The sequence below is a fragment of the Podarcis raffonei genome, chromosome 15 (genome assembly GCF_027172205.1).
Source record: "Podarcis raffonei isolate rPodRaf1 chromosome 15, rPodRaf1.pri, whole genome shotgun sequence".
Classification (NCBI taxonomy): domain Eukaryota; kingdom Metazoa; phylum Chordata; class Lepidosauria; order Squamata; family Lacertidae; genus Podarcis; species Podarcis raffonei.
Window position 1 is genome coordinate 11928633 of NC_070616.1, and position 20633 is coordinate 11949265.

At 43.9% G+C, this 20633-nt stretch overlaps 2 protein-coding genes and 1 long non-coding RNA gene across 3 annotated transcripts; 1 reads left to right on the forward strand and 2 right to left on the reverse strand.

Annotated features, from left to right (window-relative positions):
• Positions 1-484: 484 nt before the first annotated feature.
• Positions 485-5761, reverse strand: LOC128403231 (neuferricin). The gene is made up of 4 exons (XM_053367932.1): positions 5358-5761; positions 4109-4249; positions 2284-2470; positions 485-1558 (listed from the first exon to the last, which is right to left on the reverse strand). Exons 1-4 carry the CDS (start codon positions 5608-5610, stop codon positions 1345-1347), a joined length of 795 nt encoding a protein of 264 aa, XP_053223907.1. The 5' UTR covers positions 5611-5761; the 3' UTR covers positions 485-1344.
• Positions 5762-5794: 33 nt separating this feature from the next.
• On the forward strand, positions 5795-7082 carry LOC128403232 (uncharacterized). The gene is made up of 2 exons (XR_008327899.1): positions 5795-5997; positions 6746-7082. It is a non-coding gene; the product is annotated as an uncharacterized LOC128403232 (long non-coding RNA).
• A 1478-nt stretch (positions 7083-8560) lies between these two features.
• LOC128403230 (putative methyltransferase DDB_G0268948) lies at positions 8561-17646 on the reverse strand. The gene is made up of 6 exons (XM_053367931.1): positions 17414-17646; positions 14864-15024; positions 13315-13528; positions 11698-11798; positions 9796-9933; positions 8561-8735 (listed from the first exon to the last, which is right to left on the reverse strand). Exons 1-6 carry the CDS (start codon positions 17522-17524, stop codon positions 8651-8653), a joined length of 810 nt encoding a protein of 269 aa, XP_053223906.1. The 5' UTR covers positions 17525-17646; the 3' UTR covers positions 8561-8650.
• Between the last annotated feature and the right edge of the window lie 2987 nt (positions 17647-20633).

The window sequence follows — 20633 nt, forward strand, 5'->3', positions numbered from 1 at the left end:
ATTTTGAACTGAACGTTGAGGAATCTTCCTTCCTCTGACCACCATAAAAACAGCAGTTGAGGTTTTACACCAGTCTGCTGAACTCACTTCAGAGAGCAGGCAAGGGAATGCTCCTTCACAGAGAAAATAAAGTGCCCTAGTAAGGCAGGGAGGTTAATTGTAGCCTAGCCTTATTCCCAACTTGCTCACTTGCTCTGTGCAGGGATTTATTTTTCTTTTGTATATAGGTCAGCAGTCTTATCGTACAAGCCCAAATCTGTCTGAAGTGGTACAGCACCCCTACCCACACCACAGGTTAGCTGACCACTGCAACTGCTGTCCTGAGAACTGAGAGCCCTCAACTCTAGAATGGACACTTCTATAGTCTCCTTGTCCCTCCTGGAAGCTGCCTGGAGTTACTGCAGTAAAGCAACACCTTTTGCATGTGAAGATAATGGTTGAAGGTAACGGGCCTGGATGGGCTGGCTAAGAAAGGATCTGAGTCTTTGGAAAATCACTGGTTTTTATTATTACTTTGCAACGTTTCCTCAAGTCTTTGTAAAGCGATGTATTTTTTCAATATTTATATGCCTGTGTAATTTCTTGTAATAAAGAAACCTAATTGAATCTGATGGTGTGCGTGTGTTCATTAGTTGCAGAAATGCCACCTGGTGGAAGGATTTAATAGTGCTGTAGGTTGCTTATTTTTGTGTGAGGTTAAAAAGTAATTGATCTGCACTGCCCTCCAACATGGCACAGGACAGCAAATGATCCTTGAGCTTCAGGTTCTAAACTATGGTTAACACAAACTATAGTTTATCGTGATATACGAATTATGCTCCCCTGCAAGGAAAGAGTGGGCTTATCAAAAGCTCTAAAATAATTTATAATAATAATAATAATTTATTATTTATACCCCGCCCATCTGGCTGAGTTTCCCCAGCCACTCTGGGCGGCTTCCAATCAAGTGTTAAAAACAATACAGCATTAAATATTAAAAACTTCCCTAAACTATCTGCTCGATAGTGGTTCAAATCATTAGAGATGAGAAGTTAAATTTTGCAAAAGAGGTTGGGGGTGGGGGAAAGAAGGGGGAAATCTCTGTGTGGGGTTAAAACTTGCACCATGACTTCATTGTCTCACCAAGCAGCCACTGGTTTAGAGCCGCTTTCCTGCTCAACATTCAGCAGCAGTTTCAGCAGACACAGTAATAGCCACAGTTTCACCAAACCACAGTTTACAAAGCCATTTCAGAGTACAATACTGAATTCTGCTTTGCTGATAATTTGCAAACGTCGTGCCCAACCACAAGTAAGGTATGTGTGTGGGTGTGTGAGAGAGAAAGAAAGAGGAGAGAGAGATGGTTCAGTCTTTTAAAGCACACCAGTCAGCCAGTGGGTGACACCCTTCATACTCTCGCAGGTTAGGGTTGTCCAGGTCACCTCTGTCACTCATCTGGGTGGACTGTGACTGCTCAGAAGGCAACCCCTCTGTATTCACGCAGACGCACTGGCTGTGACTGGAGCCGGGCTCATACAGCTTCCTCGGGACTCCATTCCAGTCTCTGTCAACTCCACCACTGCGAATACACAGAAGCAGCAAATTACTTATTTATTTCTGCCTTTCCCCCAGAAACGGGACTCAAGGCAGCTCGCCAAAATTAAAGCAAGCACGGATAAAATACACAGAAAGCTAAAAACATAATACTTGAAGGGTAAATAAACTATAAAAAATTGAAACCACGTAGAAACAAAAATGGAAGTAATAGCAGGTCATACTTGACTACAGATCCACTACCATTTGGATACATTAAAGAAACTGTAGTAAAAGAGGTCAGGGAATTAATACATCATCTCTTGACTGCTGCCAGAGTTATTTGTCAAAATTGGAGGGAAAATGACTACCTCCATTAAAGAATGGACAACTAAAACGTGGAACTTAGTATACCTGGTTAAAGCCTAGCTATATGGTCAAAACCAGAGAAAGATGGACAGCAAGAAATGGAGAAATGGTCTGTTTATAATGTAATGCAGCAATAAGATCCGGGATAATGTAAATCCATTTATGATACTTGGAACATTGTAATATTGAACTGCTATGCTTGATTTTGGTATAGAAATTTGTCTTGCTATGTTCAGTTCTAGATATCCCCTTTTGCTTTGGCTGTTATATTTTGTTACGTTACGTGTATGTATGAATGTATGTATCTAAAAACAAAACATTTTCTAGGTCCCAGAACTACGTCTCTGGTGAGTCACCACAGACTCGGCCAGCCGCCATTTTGCCACCCTTCCCAAACCGTACCTCTGCTTTGAACACCAGACCCGACTTCCCCCGGTCGAGCTCCATTCTGAATTGCACGGCGGAAACCGCTTTTTTCTCTCGTTCTCCCGGGTCTGCATCCGCTGCCCTTCCTCAATGAGAGCTTGGGCCTGCGCTAGAGCCTCAGTGGGCGATCCGTCCTCATCATAGAACCTCCCAGCCACTTTGCCTGTTCCAAGAGCAGAAAGAAAACACCATCATCCCACGCCCCTCCATAAAGCAGCTCCATCAAAGCAACTCACCAGCCTCTCCCCCAACTTATAGTCCGTCCCCTTGCCAGGGGTCATAACAGATCTTCCAAATCAAAAGATTCCTGCATTGCAGATGCCTTCTATGATTATATGAAATCCAAGTGCAGAAGGTTCCACCATCTAGGCCACATCCACAACATGCATTTAAAATACTCTTATCCCATTTTAGCAGTCCCAGCTTCCTCCTCCCCCCCCCCAATAGAAATCTGGGAGCTGTAGTTTGTTAAATGTGCCAAGAGGTGCTAGGAGACACACACAAACACCCATTTTTCCTCACAGAGCTACCATTTTTAGAGTGGCTTAACAGTCAATTCCTCTTCCCAGGAAACTCTGGGGACTGCAGTTTTGTTTGGAGGGGGGTCTCTCCTAACAACTCTCAGAACCCTTAACAGACTACAACTCCCAGGATCCTCTGGGGGGAAGCCGTGATTGTTTAAAGCAGAAATCATAGTGCTTTAAAGGTGTGGAGTGGCTATTTATTTATTAAATTTCTATACTATCATTCATCCAAAGACCACAGGGTGGTTTACAAGATAGAAACACAAAAATACACACTGTAGTAAACAAACAAAAACAATTAAAAAACCCACACACAGTTTAAAAGGCTGTAGATTGTTTAATTAGCTAGAGGCCTGGGAGAAGAGGCAACTTGAAGGCCCAAGGGGCGTATCTGCTATCCTGAATACCCCACATTAAAGAGGGTTTCAGACCCCAACTGGTTGCCCGTTAGGGTACAGTCACAGCTCAATTCATTATCATTCATCATATTTATTATCGGCACAGTGATATTTATAATATATCAGTGTTGGTGGCACAGGCCCTGGCGAGACTTTTGTGAAGTAACTATAGGCACCTGGTACATCACCATCATCATGTAGTAAGCAAGTTCCCCCTCCAGAAAATAAGTTGTGTGGAATATTAATGTGATCAATATGATTCCCACCCCCTATATGTTATAATGCAGGCATGTTCAAAGTCCGTTTCAGGGGCCTAATCCGGCCCGCTGGCCGGTTTAATCTGGCCCCTGTGGCAGTTTATTTCCTGAGGTAAAATCCTAAAAAAACCTCCACAACTTCAAACCTAAAAAAAAACTCAACAACTTTGGGCGGCCCTCACGGTCCTTCACTTCATCAAATCTGACCCTCTTTGAAAAAAGTTTGGACACCACTGCAATGTATTTCTGTATTTTTCTCCCCAATTGGGTAACAGTTGACTAATAAGTTTAATAAATAATAATAATAATACTTGAGAAACTGGCACACAAGTGTCAGCTGAGCCTGGTCCAATGCAAAAATAATTCTTTTTGGGCTTCATTACATGATTTCATTATTTTTACAGACATGGAGGAACCTCCACCTGATGCATTTATTTGCTTGTGCATTTTATGAACAGGGAAGGAAAAATATTAAAAATAACGATAATGGTCTTAATCCACCTCACACACACACTGCCGTTCACTCTGACACACATGTTGCTGCTATTGCTAGAATGGCTAGAGAGGAGAGGAACCAAAATGGGGCTGGTGATTCCCTCAACGCTGCCAGCTGATCACATACCAATAAGCACATAATTCTTGCTGTAGAAGGAGAGCCAGTTCTGGATGGCCAGCATTTGTAACGGCGATAGTCCCGAAATGTCATCCACCAGTCCTGCTGGGGTGAAGTCGCCCGATGCAAAAGCTCTGGAGGCATCTTTTCCTGGCAAAGGAACATTGCAAATGTTTTAATCTGTTTTAACTAACAGTAAACAGGTAAAACAAGGAAATTATTACAGGACCAGCCCACAAGATTTGGCAGGAATTTGGGAGAGATGTCTCTGGAATGCCCTCCCTTGTGAGGTCCACCTGTCTCCATCATCATCATCATTATGTGTGTAAATATTTTTTTCCAACCATTTGCACAATAACCTTCAAATAAAATACATTTTTTCATAAGTTGACTTCCCACCTTCGTCTCCACAGTGTTCTTATTCAAACTCTTTCTACTATCATTAAAAAATTCTCTATTACAATTATTTTACCTTCCCCCCCCTCTGCTTTTATCTCAAATCCTGCCCGTGATTTCATTTGACTGTAATATATATATATATATATTAAATAGTCCACAAAAGGCCTCCATTCTCTGTCTCCATCATTATTAACTTTCAGAAAGAATCTGAAAATATGCCTGTTTGCCTAGGCATTTGATGACCAAAGAATACTGTTCTTGGCAAACCCATGATCATAGGGTGGAAGAATGGCTTTTACTGTAATTGGTTTTAACTGGTTTTGCTTTGCTTTTTAAAAAAATTGCAGGTCTGTTTGCCACCCTGGACTCCTTGGGGAGGAAGGGTGAGGGACATAAATCATAGAACTGTAGAGTTGGAAGGGACCCTGTGGATCATCTAGTCCAACCCCCTGCAGTGCAGGAATATGCAGTTATCCATATGGGGATCAAACCTGTGACGTTGGCATTCTCAGCACCGCACTCTAACCAACTGAGCTATGCTGATGAGTAACAAAGTCCAGTCTAACTGCGCACACCTATTTGCATGTCCAGCACTCAACACACCTTCCAGTATGCAAAAGGAGCAGAGATGACTATGCTCAGGCATGGCCAAACTTGGCCCTCCAGCTGTTTTGGGACTACAACTCCCATCATCTCTAGCTAACAGGACCAGTGGTCAGGGATGATGGGAATTGTAGTCCCCAAACAGCTGGAGGGCCAAGTTTGGCCATGCCTGACTATGCTCAACATACCAACCTGTAAAATATTTTGGGGGTTTTTTTTGGGGGGGGGTGTTATAAGAGGGGGCTTAAACAGGTACCTGAAAAGAAGCTGTAAGCGCCCCCTGGCCCATAATGCTTGCGTCCTCGTTGCACATCAAAGACCTGCCCCAGCACAGCCAGGTAAAGCCCAGCGCTCTCCTCCGCCCCAGTGTAGCGGCTCAAATCGTCGGCGCTCAGGACCAGCTCAGCATCCCGGTCCGGCCACAGCCACGAGCGGGGATCGAACCCGCGACCCCAAAGCCAGGCGGCAGCCCAGCCCAGAGCCAAGGCAGCGAGCGCCCCTCGCAGCATGAGGAAGGCGTGGATTGGACAGCTTCAAGTGGGAGGAGCTGAGGCTTGCCAGAGCTCAAGACGACGCGGGTTGAGCAACGGAGGGGATCACGTGGGCTCCCGGGAAGCTCATTCATTGGCTGTTGCTTTCAGGGTTTATAGAAAAGCTTTTTTTTATAACAACGCGACCCCGTGTCTTTTCGCCCATAGAGACAAAATTGTAGAGTAACACAGAAATCCAAAAGGTCAGATCGTTCCTCTCCACTCTCATTCAATCTGAGCCTCAAAGGCAGGTTGCCTCTAGAAAGCAATGGAGAAATTCAAAGTTTCCGCTGTAGCTGCGATTGGGCATCACCTCTTGGGAAAGAGGGAAAACGAAAACGAAAAGTAGCTCTTTCCAATCTGAGTGTGCGTGTCTCTGTGTATGAAAAGTCGATTTTCTTGTTAGTTCAAAACTGATGCGAAAAATGATATGCAGCCTCACAACTTTGAAAATCTTAGCAAATCTGAGCGTGCCTGACCGCCTTTGTGGTTTTCTCCTTGCCCTCTTGTTCTTCCAATTTTGGCTTAAGGAAGTTGGGAGATCTGCCCTTGAAATGTGCAGAATTTTGGTTTGGTCAGAGTAGAAATTCATTGGTGGGCAATTGGTTCCATCCCACCCCCCAGGAAGCTGTGGAGCTCAGTAGGCCCACCTTCCATCCACTAAATTTGGGTTTATATCTTATGTACGATATACAGATATGACTGAGGGGAGCTATGATGGATTCTCCACCATAGTGAGAATCCATGGCCCTTATACAGTTCCTCACAGAAGAGGACTTCCCGGTAACACTGGGAAGGGTTTTTTAACTGTGGCAATGCCACAAGTTTGCAGATTTCACAGAATTCCCCACTCTCATGACAGCTGCTTTTGCTGAACTGTCAAAGCCTTTTTTTCTGCAGTAGCTTGCTCTGGGAAATCAATGTTTCAACAAAGGAAAAGATCCCTGAGGTGATTCTGAAATCCTTTGCTTGTTTACTGGGGTCCACCTGTGAGGGAAATGATTTTGCTGGCAATCCAAATGTGTCCAGATGTGCACAAATATTCACAGCCTGTTGGGAGAAGTTGTGTGCTAGTTAATGGTTTGTTGCTGCTTACTGATCACATTTCTTATAGGTTTCACAGAATCAGAACTGTGGAGTTGGAAGAGACCCCAAAAAGCCATCTAGTCAAAGCCTTCTGCCATGCAGGAATCACAGCCGAAGAATTCCTGACCTCCATTAAAAAACCTTCAATGAAGAGGAGTCCACCACTTTCCAAGGTAGCCCATTCCACTGTCAAACAGCTCCTACCATCAGAAAGTTGTTCATAATGTTTAATGAGAATCTCCTTCTTTGTAAACTGAATCCTTTGGTTCAGGACCTATCCTCTGGAGCAGTAGAAAACAAGCTTGCTCCTTTGTCCATGTGACAGCCCTTCCTATATTTGAATATAACTACTGTGTCACCTCTGAGTCTTCTTTTCTCCATACTAAACATACCCAACTCCCTCAACTGTTCCTCGTGAGGTTTTATTACCTCTCTCTTCCCGCCCCTTTTTTGTTGTTACACCAAAATCCTAGGCAGCCCTGAAGCTTCAGCCACTCAGTCTGAGGCAAAAACCTCCTTTAACAGGGCAGTCTAGGCTCCTAGGACTAGGGTGAACCCCCACCCCAATTTCCCAGTCCCCATTTGCATAGGTTAAAAGTTTAGGAGTGCATTTTAAAGAACTTGGCAGTCATGAAGCATCCATCCATGATTTAAAATGCCTGACATTTTATTATTTTTTATATTTTGCTTGAAGCCGCCCATGATAATGATGATGGTGATGGTGATTATCATCTGGGGTACATTTATTTTTGACAGGTGAGCCAGAATGGCCCAAATCATAGCATTTTAGTGAGTGTGTACTTTCTGGAAAGTAAAGGAAACATGTGGCTGGGTATCTAGAAGGAAAAGATTGCAGTTGAATTTACCATCTGTGCCTTTGGGTCTTCATTCCCTCCTCTCCCTTTTCCTGAAAAAAAAACATTCTCTCTTCCTTTTTCTCCCCTCATTTTGCTTATATTTCTTTGCCATTTTAAACTCATTCTTCTCCCTCCTCCCTCGCCTTGCCTGCATTCCTAATTTGAAATCCACATCTCTTGCCTTCAAGTCGTGCCTCTGGGCTGACGAGAAGTATCTGCTTTGTTCATGTGGGAAACGGGATTCTGGGCTAAAGGGTTATTAGTTCCCATAGTAAGGGGCTTGTGGGTCCTCAAGCTGCTGTTGGGCTCCCACTCCCATTAGCCCCAGCCAGCACTGCAGGGTTGATGGGAGTTGGAGGCCAAAAACATCTAGAGCAAATTCCTGGCAGAAATGACGAGCAGAATCCGTGACCAGGGAGAACAGTCGGCAGATGAAGATTGGAAAAAATTTAAGGATTATTTACAGAAATATTGCAAAATTAAGGAAAGTTAAATGGTGTTGGATTGAAACTGAGTGGTTTCTAGCTGTAATGATATAAAGGAACATAGATGGGAAAAAAGGGTTTGAAAAATAAGGTAATGTTATAAGCTGTAATGCTTTAAATGAAGGATTTGCTGAACAAATAACCTTAATTGGGATACAAGGAGGAGAAGTATGAGGAGGTCTGAGAAATTTGTTATTTAAAAGTATGATTTATGAACTTTATGTTTTTTTAATGTTTTTGTTTGTTCTGTTTTTTGTTTGTTTGTTTAAAAAATTGGAAAATTTAATAAATATTCTTTAAAAACAAAAACAAAAACATCTAGAGCAAATTCTTAGCTCAAGGTCACCCAGTGAACACCACAGCTTTAAACCTGTGACTTGGCCAGTCCCATTGCTATACATCCAATTTTCTCTTCCCTTAAAAAGTAATAAATTTACATTGCTGCTGCTGATTCTGGTCTGCTGAGTGCATTTGACACCCTTCTCCCCACTCCTCTTGCGATTAAATGAGACATTTGTTTTTTATTGGAAAATTTTCAAGAGTGCGCTGGCATTGTTTCCTCAGGAGGGTCATTCGTTAACTAGATCCAAGTCACTTATAACCCAGGACACAAACGTGCCGAGTGCAGAGCTCCAGCTTGGTCTCTCGAGACGATACTCCCATCGTCTCCAGGATCCTGGAAAGGGAAGTTTAAAGAGGAAGCAATCATGGGTCAGCACAATCCAAAAGCACAAACAAACTTATTTTACCAGTTTATAACCCACTTCAGCACCTGAGGCCATCATGTACGATAAGAGAAAAAGGAGCTAAAATACAACTTCTAACAACAATAAAAACATTTCTACTGATGCACAGTTGTCTCCAAGCATAGCCACTCAGGTGCCTGTGTTATCAAATATATTCCTGCTCTGAATATGTAAGCTGCATTTTTGTCTGTCATTAGGGATGCTTCATGGGATGTGGGTGGCGCTGTGGGTTAAACCACAGAGCCTAGGGCTTGCCGATCAGAAGGTTGGCGGTTTGAATCCCCGCAACAGGGTGAGTCCCCGTTGCTCCGTCCCTTCTCCTGCCAACCTAGCAGTTCGAAAGCACGTCAAAGTGCAAGTAGATAAATAGGTACCACCCGGCAGGAAGGTAAACGGCGTTTCCATGTGCTGCTCTGGTTCGCCAGAAGCGGCTTAGTCATGCTGGCCACATGACCCGGAAGCTGTACGCCGGCTACCCTCGGCCAATAAAGCAAGATGAGCGCCGCAACTCCAGAGTCGGTCACGACTGGACCTAATGGTCAGGGGTCCCTTTACCTTTACCTTTTAGTATCACAGAGGTAGTAGCTTTGTGATTAGTTACTGATAAAAGGGTAAAAGCAGCCAAACTGCTTTAAAGTGGCTGCCACAAAATCATGTGGCAATGAGTCCCAAAAGTTCCCAAGACATCACAGGAAAAAATATTTAGATATTATTTGCAAGGGCATGCATGGACAAAGTTTTCAAAATAAAGGTGCCCAGGGTGGGGAGGGACAGGTCAACCACATCTGGATGACACAGCCTCTTTCTTATGCTGCTCAGATGCATTAGCTGTGATATAGAGATGGAATTAATATCTGAAATTTGGAAAGCTTTTTTTAAAAAATGACAGGTCCTTGGCCAAGAACAACCTGTAAATTTCAATATGAATAAATATATACAAATAGAAAACAGTTAGGTGCTACTCGGTTGAATACACTTTTCTTTCTTTACCTTTGTTCGGTGTTTTGGATGAGAGATTTTGCTGCCTCAGGCTGGGCTTTTAGAAAAGTCTGGTATGGAGAGAATGACTGGATGTATCCCATCAGGTCAGCGACACTCATTGGCAGTTTATCAAGAATTTCCGTGATCCTGAAAGAAACAGACACATTACAGAAGAGAGCGGCTGTGTAGGAAATTCTGTTGACCAGCATCCAGAACAACAGAATGATCCTACCCCTGCTGAATCCAACAGTTTTTAGAGTTTTAATTTCTATTTCCTCTTCTGTAGTTCAGGTGTAGAAGTAGTTTTAAACTATTTAGAATACACTTTGGCACAAAAACGGTATATAAATTATTGATGCCGTTAAGCATCGTAACAATAGTAATCTATTGCATTGTTATGTTTTCTCTACAATTCTAAGCTATAAAACATTCCAGCTATGTTACACACCACATTTCTGCTTTATCATTATTATTATTTTAATAATAATAATCACATTTTGTATTTATCAAATTCACTTTTTTCAGATTAAAACCACTTTGGGGTTTTCGACTGAATAAGTAGTCTATATCTGTATCTATATCAAGATAGAGATAGTGCTTTTTTTCTTTAAAAAATGTTTAGGGGTACTCTCATTTTGACTCAATAAAACCACCATTTTATAGTTCAAATCAGGGAAAATAAATACAGTAAATGGACAAAAGTACAAAGATTTACAAAATGTTTAAGGGTGTCCCCCCAGAAAAAAGCACTGGATCTATCTATCATCTATCTATCTACACACATATGTTTAAAATAATAGTACGATAAGAAATGGGAAGCCACCCAGAGAACTTGCGTTATTGGCCAACATCTAGATAGGATAAATAAATATATCAGCATCAAGAAACCTCTGGCCCACTAGGCCTCTCCCATCATATCAGCCTACAGCACAAGGTCTGTGTTGGAGGTGATGTGTTGTTGTTGTTTAGTCGTTTAGTCGTGTCCGACTCTTCGTGACCCCATGGACCAGAGCACGCCAGGCACTCCTGTCTTCCACTGCCTCCCACAGCTCGGTCAAACTCATGCTGGTAGCTTCGAGAACACTGTCCAACCATCTCGTCCTCTGTCGTCCCCTTCTCCTTGTGCCCTCCATCTTTCTCAACATCAGGGTCTTTTCCAGGGAGTCTTCTCTTCTCATGAGGTGGCCAAAGTATTGGAGCCTCAGCTTCAGGATCTGTCCTTCCAGTGAGCACTCAGGGCTGATTTCCTTAAGAATGGAGAGGTTTGTTCTTCTTGCAGTCCATGGGACTCTCAAGAGTCTCCTCCAGCACCATAATTCAAAAGCATCAATTCTTCGGCGATCAGCCTTCTTTATGGTCCAGCTCTCACTTCCATACATCACTACTGGGAAAACCATAGCTTTAACTATATGGACCTTTGTTGGCAAGGTGGAGGTGATGTACGTGTGTGTATAGGTGCATGTTTGCATGTGAGAAGGGGTGTAATGTAGGTGCAAAGGGGGAGGAGTAGGGGTGTGGGTGTGCTTTGGGTCACCCAGATTTGGCACTGAGCCCCACAACTGCTTCCCCCTCAAAGAACTCAGCCCATGGGGAAAAAGACACTTGTCCCACCCTTGAATTAAAGAAATCAAGCTGTCAGTTTTTCTCTCCGCTAAAAATCTGCAAACATGCTCCAGCCTTTCTTCCAACCACCCCTTGATCATTTCAGGTGCCCCTTTCTGCACTAAAGTTCTCAGCAGCTGGACTCGGGTCGGCTGAAGTCGCAAGCAGCAATCCTATAGATCCATTTACCTGGGAGGAAGCCCCGCTGAATTGCAACAGGACTTACTCCTGCGTAAACATGCATAGGATTGCTGTTTCACAACAGCAAATAGCCGGCTTATTTCAGACAATCTGGGAAAATCCACTCACCTCTCCTTGTCCTGAAGCGGCAGGGAATCAAAGATTGCTTTGTAGTCGTCCGTAACAAATTTGATCTTTTCGTTTGAATATGGGAAAATCTGGCCTTGAACCTGTGAAGCCAAAAAGGAAAGCTGAAAGGTCCTGGGACAATTGGACACTAGGTATCAGCTATTGAGCAACAACCCTTTCTTCTCTCTCCTTTAATGTGGCATCTCCCCAGGTGTAGATAACTTTCACGCTAAACTTCTGCTGCTTTTTTTTTAAGAGGCATTGATTTGTATTTTTTCCATACTGAAATGGTCATTTTTATTTTTATTTTGTTAGTATGGCACAATATGGAGGTTCCATTCCTATCATTGTTACAGTCTTCTCCAGCTGGGCTCTTTAATAACACAAAGAGCCCCCCTAAAGCTGAGCAATGGTCCATCTAGCCTCCCCACAATGTCCAATCAGATGCTTCTAGGAAGTCCACAAGGAGGGCTTGAAGGGAATAGTCCCTGCCCCATTGATGCTGGCATTTGGTGGCATAAGTTCACTTGCTAAGACCAACAGCCCTTATCTTAACTGACATATCCTCCTCCGTGAATTGTTCGGTTTCATTACACATTCGGCCCCTACTTTTGTCTGCCCTGAATCAACTTCCTATCCATTTTACTGCATAATTCCAAATTCTAGTATTCCGGGGGGGGGGGCTCTCTCCTCTCCCCTCTCTCCGTCTCTTTCCCCACACTTTTAAGACCTCTACCACTTGGGTGATCCTCCATCAAAGTCCCCAAACACCTTTGCTCACTAAAGTGTGGAATAGTTCTAGTGATTCAGCCAGCCATGCTCTCTGCATTATACAGTTGGGTTACATACGCTTCAGGTTACATACACTTCAGGTTACATACTATCCACTAACCCAGAAATATTACCTCGGGTTAAGAACTTTGCTTCAGGTTAAGAACAGAAATCGTGCTCTGGCGGCACAGCAGCAGCAGGAGGCCCCATTAGCTAAAGTGGTGCTTCAGGTTAAGAACAGTTTCAGATTAAGAACGGACCTCCAGAACGAATTAAGTACTTAACCCGAGGTACCACTGTACTCCATTTCAATACTCCTCCCACCCAGTTTTCCACACAGCTCTTTATAAGTTCCCTCCCTCCTCACTTAGTCCCCCCCACCAACACACAATTTTTAAAATACTTCTGCAAAACTTGAGGTTTTCTACAAGCTTGCTGATAGCCTCCCTCTTGTGTGGGGGTGATGCTGTTCCAGCTACATAAACATTGCCACGCATCCCCTGATGGCTGGAAATATAATAATAATAATAATAATAATAATAATAATAATAATAATAATAATAATAATAATTTTATTTATATTCCGCCCTCCCCAGCCAAAGCCGGGCTCAGAGCGGCTAACAACAGTAAAAGTAACACAGTTTACATAAAATCACAATCAATTAATTGAAATACATTCTAAAATCAATTCAGAATCAAATTAATGGCAGCCATTGGGCTAGAGTTCTATGAGGCATGATCATGGCCGGAGCACAGACCTCAACAGACTTTCTCCCAAGCCCTGCTCAGCCTTCCATCCCTTCCACAACGATGGCTCCTTTAGGAAGACTGTGCCATTGGTCTTACCTCCCGGAAGATTTCTGTGAGCTTTTCCGAACAGTCCTTGTAGTGCAACCGCATGTCAAGGGTGTTGGTGCTCAAGGCCACACAGCCGGACGGCTTCAGAAGGCGGTCCACTTCCTTCATGAAGCGGGGAATGTCAAACCAGTGGGCAGCAGTGAAGGCCGTGAGGAGATCCACAGAGCGGTCCTCAAAGGGGAGCTCTTCCGCAGGGCACACGCTGGGCAGGCGAAGGGCAAAATGGCTGTTAACTGCTATGTCTCGCTCGCTCAGGTCATCAAAATGGCTGTGGGGGTTTGCGGCGTCTGCCTCCTAAACCACCACATCATGAATCCACAACAAAAGCTCTGCTCTCTATGACGGCTGCTCTGCCAGAGATGAGAAGCCACAAACGTTGGCTGGTCTTGGCAACCAGGCCAAATTTGTGCTCGCCACCAGGGTTCGAGATTAGCCAGGCATGTACAGTAGTACCTTGGGTTACATATGCTTCAGGTTACATACGCTTCAGGTTACAGACTCTGCTAACCCAGAAATAGTGCTTCAAGTTAAGAACTTTGCTTCAGGATGAGAACAGAAATCGTGCTCCAGCGGCATGGCAGCAGCAGGAGGCCCCATTACCTAAAGTGGTGCTTCAGGTTAAGAACAGTTTCAGGTTAAGTACAGACCTCTGGAATGAATTAAGTACTTAACCCGAGTGTATTGCACCTGGCTATTGGCCATTTGCAAACAAGTTTTGATGCCTGGGCACCAGGATGGTGCCTGACATCTCTACCCTCTGGGGATCCTTGGACCTTGATTGTTTTCACACACTAATATCCTGCCCTGTGGAATTCTATCCGTTATATTCTATCTGCACAATCAGAACAAACTTCAGGAGATGAAATGCTTTCTCTGTGCAGCCTGAGCAGGAGCAGTGAACAACATTATAGTTCATTGTTGTTGCTTGTCTTCACTTACCCCACCCCTCCGCCCTGGTCATAGTTGTGAAGAATATTCTTAAGGTTAGGGAAGTTTTTAATGTTTGATTCTATTTTTAATGTTCTGTTAGGAGTTGCCCAGAGTGGCTGGGGAAACCCAGCCAGATGGGCGGGATATAAATAATTTTTTAAAATTATTATTATTATTATTATTATTAGTTATGCACGGTCCATGTCACCATCAGGAAAAAGAGGTCAGAATATACATAGGCATTTCAGAGGATTCTAGCACTGCTTCTTCCCTTATCAAAAGCGTAAAACGACGTGAGGTAACAGAAGCATATTTTCTGAGCCACAGAAAATAATAGAGCCACTTGATTCTGATATCTACAGTCCAGAGTCCACATGGAGGACTCATACAGTAAGGTGTGACCTTGCAATAAATATTTGAAATTGCTGATAAAAACAGTGAAAAGCAATTAAAAACACTGCATGCCGCACAGACCCAGAAATTGCTTTTCACTATTTTTTTCAGCAATTTTAAATATTTCTTGCAAACTGCTTGGAGATCTTACTGCAGTCAAGTGGTATAAACATCTTGTTAAATACACATGTGTGCCAAATCTACCCTTACTTACAGGTAGGAGACATTTGGCGGGTGGGCGGTTCGCTTGGCCTCCTCGATCTGAGCTTCGCTTACGTCTGTCCCGACCACCTTCTCAAAACGCTTTGCCAGCAGATGACTGCTCTGGCCTGTGCCACATCCCACGTCCACTGCCAGATGAAAGGAGGTCACCTTCTGAGGGAAGACAGCAACACATATTGAGAAGCATAGCATCAATTCACTTACAAGGCCACATCTTTCTCTATTCCAGACACCAGTTCTCACTCCCTAACAAATAGGCCGTAAACCAGCCATCACCTGGTACACACACCCTTCTCTGCCATTGGCCGGGCTACTGTGATGTCACAGAACATTCAAGGGCATTCCAATTGTCCTGCGGAAAGTCCCCTGCCCCTAGCAGCTCACAATAGGTAAAGGATGGGGTTGTAAACCTCTTCGGTGAAAGAAAATGACAGGAGCCGGTGAGGATTACTCAGTAGGGGGCAATGTGGGATAAGATTCAAGCTCAGCTTTTCCTCTTGCAGTCAAACAAGAAGAGTAGCATCTTAGCTAGCAAATCTCCAGAAGTATTTTCACAACACCAGCAAGCTTAATCTTTGCCTGAAAAAATGGTTGGAACACTTTGGCCTCTTTCATCTCGCCAAATGCTTTTATTCACTATTTTTCTTTTCCTTTTTTTAAAAAATATTTTTATTGGTTTTTAGCTTACAAAATTATAAAACATACCTCACAGTTTATCACAGATACATTCTTATTTGGACTTCCATCAGCACCTCTGATAATCCTCCATCTTAATCACTTCTTATGCCTTTCTTAACTTAATATTGCCATTAAATCTTTTAACATATCATCTCTCTTTTTCCATTTTTACAATATTTCTAATATTACTCCTCACAGAACTTCTTGCAAACCTACAAACGTCGTCTGATCATCACAAATACTTTTCAAATAGTCTGTAAATTTACTCCAGTCTTTGGTAAACTTCTGGTCTCGCCGGTTTCAGATCCTTCCTGTTAGTTTGTCCAATTCTGCATAGTCCATTAATTTCATCCTCCATTCTTCCATCGTTGGTAATTCTTCTTGCTTCCATTTCTGGGCCACACTATTTTTGTTTTCCAGTGACTAATATGCCTCACCCCTTTTAAACTTTGCAATGGGAATGTATCAATCTTTTACCCACCACAGCATCTTCTTACGTTCAAGAAAGCGTGAAACCTTACAAAGGGAGGAAATTATTTGGAGCTTGGCTTTTTACTGTTTACTTAATGCTAAGAGCTCGGAAGCTCTGCCTAAGATAAGAAAAATAATGTTTTGTTCTGGAATTAGAAACTTCTGCCCTTGCTCAGGACTGAGGAGAGGCTTTTTTCATACAGAGAATTGTAAGATTGGAAGGGACCGCAAACGGTCATCTAGTCCAACCCACTGCAATGCAGGAATCACAGCTCATTTTTTATAAAAGAAAGCTTAGCTCAATTTTAAAAATGGTTTTAATAATACGAACCAAGGGAGCAAGATACGCTCTTTGAAAGGGTGTTTTGATATTTCATGTCTTACTGTGTTTAAATTTATTGGACGCCACCCAGAGTGTCTGGGGTAACCTAGTCAGATGGGCAGAATATAAATTTTTTATTATTAGTTCCTTCCTTCCCGAAGACAACTCATATACAACTTTTATCTGTTAACAGCTGCAAGGCATGGACTCTTCGATTTTCAAGGATGTGTGTGTTTTGAGAGGAGGATCCTTAGTGTTTTCAGTTTCACAAAAAGGTACCCTATACCAATAGTCTTTCCCAGCCCTACTTGGTGACACTGGGGACTGAAGCTGGGACCTTGTACATCAGGCTTCCTCAACCTCAGCCCTCCAGATGTTTTTGGCCTACAACTCCCATGATCCCTAGCTAGCAGGACCAGTGGTCTGAGATGCTGGGAATTGTAGTCTCAAAACATCTAGAGGGCCGAGGTTGAGGATGCCTGTTCTACATGCTAAGCAAGTGCCCTCCCACTTAGTCAACCATCCTTCCTCGTGGCTCATCGAACTCTCCTGCCAACACTGACCGGCAGCAGGTGCTGCTTGATTGATTGATTGATTGATTGACTGACTGACTGATTGATTGATCGGTCCAGTATACCTGAAGGAGCGTCTCCACCCCCATCGTTCTGCCCGGACGCTGAGGTCCAGCGCCGAGGGCCTTCTGGCGGTTCCCTCATTGCGAGAAGCAAAGCTACAGGGAACCAGGCAGAGGGCCTTCTCGGTAGTGGCACCCGCCCTGTGGAACGCCCTTCCAGCAGATGTCAAAGCGATAAACAACTACCTGACATTCAGAAGACATCTTAAGGCAGCCCTGTTCAGGGAAGTTTTTAACGTGTGATATTTTACTGTATTTTTGGTTTCTATGGAAGCCGCCCAGAGTGGCTGGGGAGGCCCAGCCAGATGGGCGGGGTATAAATAATAAATTATTATTAATTATTATTATTATTATTATTATTATTATTATTATTATTATTATCATCATCATCGATTGATTGCATGCCTGCTCTCTCCCGACGCCCCCCTTTTTTTTACCTTTTTTTCAAGGTAGGAGAGGATCACACCTTGGAGGTTCTCCGGGGGTGGGAACCTATATTTCTGGTAGACAGCAGCGTGATCTTTGGCCGCAAACAAATGAGCGGCCATCTCTCCCTGAGAGAAGCAGCCTTCTCGTCCGCTCTCGTTTTATTAATCCGCGAAGGGTGAGCTTCGCTCTTGCAAACTTTGGAACAGAAATCAGGAAAAAAGCTGCTCCCCGCCCCCGCCCGCTTTGCAGGACGTTGTAAAAACCCGGAACAGAATTAACCGGAATGGACCCTTTACCAATAAAAGCGATTTAGGTCACCCTAAGTGAAAGGCGTTGGAGGAAAGGCACCTGGGGAAGAGTAGTTTAGAAAACGACTTTCCAACATGCCACGTTGGATGACGAAACGCGCGTGAGAGAGAAACAGAAAATTAAAAGGAAGGGAATGAATGAATGAATGAATGAATGAATGAGAGGTAGGGATGGAGAGAGAGATCTGTGGAATTGCAGACAGCTGGAATGATGGGCAGCTGCTGCACTTGTTTATTGCACTTTATTCACCAAGGAACTCAATGTGATGTGCATGGTTCTCCCTCTCTCCATTTTATCCTCACATCAACAAGGTTGTTGCTGTTGTTTAGTCGTTCAGCTTCAGGATCTGTCCTTCCAGTGAGCACTCAGGGCTGATTTCCTTCAGAATGGAGAGGTTGGATCTTCTTGCAGTCCATGGGACTCTCCAGAGTCTCCTCCAGCACCATAATTCAAAAGCATCAATTCTTTGGCGATCAGCCTTCTTTATGGTCCAGCTCTCACTTCCATACATCACTACTGGGAAAACCATAGCTTTAACTATAGGGACCTTCAGGCTTATGCCCCATCATTTAGTAAGAAACAAGCCCTCTCCCTCTCAAGTGACCTCCACAGGGGTGGCAGAGCGGGGGTCAAGTTGCTCCCCCTTGAATGCAGCATCATCTCCATATTTTTATTTGTTTTTAACAGTAAGTTTCTAGCATTTAATAGACGCGAGGCAAAAATGTGCAGGGGGCTATTCTGCTCATTTGTTTCAGTGAGAAACTTGCCTGCTCCCACTTTTCAGGTATGCACGATTATGTTTGGAACATTTACTTTGCAGGGGGTGGGGTGAAATCTTGCTCAGGCTCCTGCATCCTTCCATTCCTGGAGTTGCTGAGCAGGAGCGTCACAGCGATGATTGACAGGTGATTCCCATAGAGATGCAAAAAGAGTAGAATCACAATCCAGCTCCTTGCAGGCAGAAATTCCTGGTTCCTTTTCAGTTTATTTTTGTGCCCTTCAGAACACAACACAACACATACACCCTCCCCAAATTTCCACCCTTTCTTTCCAGCTACACAGTGAATAGCAACGAAGCAATCGGTTTTTCCACAAGCAGCTTGTATGCCTTTTCTATGCCGGAGCGGCGCTTGATCAGCCAGCCTAACCCCGCCCTGATCTTGAGACTGGCAACTGAGGCGGGGCCTGTGTGTGATTGCTACAAGGTTTGACCAATCAGCGCTAGCCTGCATGGAAAACGGGTGGGTGGGCTTTGCAATTGCACTAGCCAATCAGTGCTGAGCACAGCTGGTTGGTACTTGAAGATGGAGCATTTGGTCGCTGAGGAACTCAGTTCACTTTGCAAATCTGCGCATCTGTTTCAATCCAGAACCACATCCGCACCACGCCTTTAAAGCACTGTGATGCTCCTTTAAATTCCCCCAAGGAATTTTGGGAGCTGTAGTTTGTTAGGGCTGCTGAGAATTGCAAGGAGAACTGCAGTTTTCAGAATGGCTTAACAATAAGTCCCTATTTCCAGGGAACTCCTAGAATTGTAGTTGTCCTTCTGAGGGAAGGGCCATAGCTCAGGGGACTGATCATGTGCTTGGCATGCAGAAGGTCGCAGATTCAATCTAAGGCATCTCCAGACAGGGCTGAGAGAGACCCCGCTGCCTGAAACCCCAGAGTCGCTGCCAGTCAGAGAAGACAATACTGAGCTAAATGACCTGATGGTCTGAGCTGGCATAAAACAGCTTCCTATAAGTATTCTTCTGACTTTTTCCAAACCACAGAAAACCTGGCTTAAAAAGGAAGAAGCCAACCTGTCGGGAGTAAGCATGGACCAATGGTACCAAATAGTATGGGAAACAGCCCTACTAGAAAAATTAACCAATAAACTGAAACTGACACGGGGACAAATAGAAGAAGACACCTTCACCCCGGTATGGTTCCCCTTTATCACATACACAGCCCAAAAAGACAACGACAAAAATCCACCAACAGCATACAAATCAGTATGGCTAACCTGATCCAAAACACACACCCACCCCACTCACACACGAAAACAAAGATCAGCACAGCCAATCACAAACAAACAATCACACCCTAGGCCAACCCCAACCTCTCTCACCACCAAAGGAACACAAGTGAGCAGCACAAGCAACGCTGAAACCAAACCCTACATACATTAAGCATAATAGAAACACCGCCACCCGACCCCACCCCCACCCATCTCCCCTCCCTCCACCCCCTTTTTTTCTTTTTTCTTCTTCTTCCCCTAATGTCTCAACAAATGAAATGGATTTGTAAAAATGTTACATGGAAAAAATACGAGGCATTACACTTACTTCTGTAAAACAAGAAAATCTTTGATAAAAAAAAGAAGAAGGAAGAAGCCAAAGGTGTAGCTTAACAGGTTCCATTATATTTTCCCAAGAGGCACGCATGCTGCTTTTGAGGAGTATTGCTGCATTTTCAGGAGACTGAGTCCGCCAGCAGCCATGCTAATGAGGGGACTGCCAGACTGCTGGACTTTAACTCCCATTATCCCTGCCAATGGGCCAGACTGGCTGGGGCTGATGGGAGCTGTGGTCCTGGAGGGCCACAGGGTTGCTATGCCCAGAGTGTTTGAGGACCGGGACATTCGCAGGGAAACCAAAATGCTTGTTTACTAAGCTATTGTACTACCAACCTTATTGTATGCTTGTGAAACATGGACCACTTACAAACGCCATCTCCAGCTTCTTGAAAGATTCTATCAGCGGTGTCTCCGAAAAATCTTACACATCACTTGGGAAGAAGGCGAACTAATATCAGTGTACTGGATGAAGCAAAGATCACCAGTGTTGAAGCAATGATTCTTCAACATCAACTTCGTTGGACTGGTCATGTTGCTCGGATGCCTAATTATCGTCTTCCAAAGCAACTACTCTATTCCGA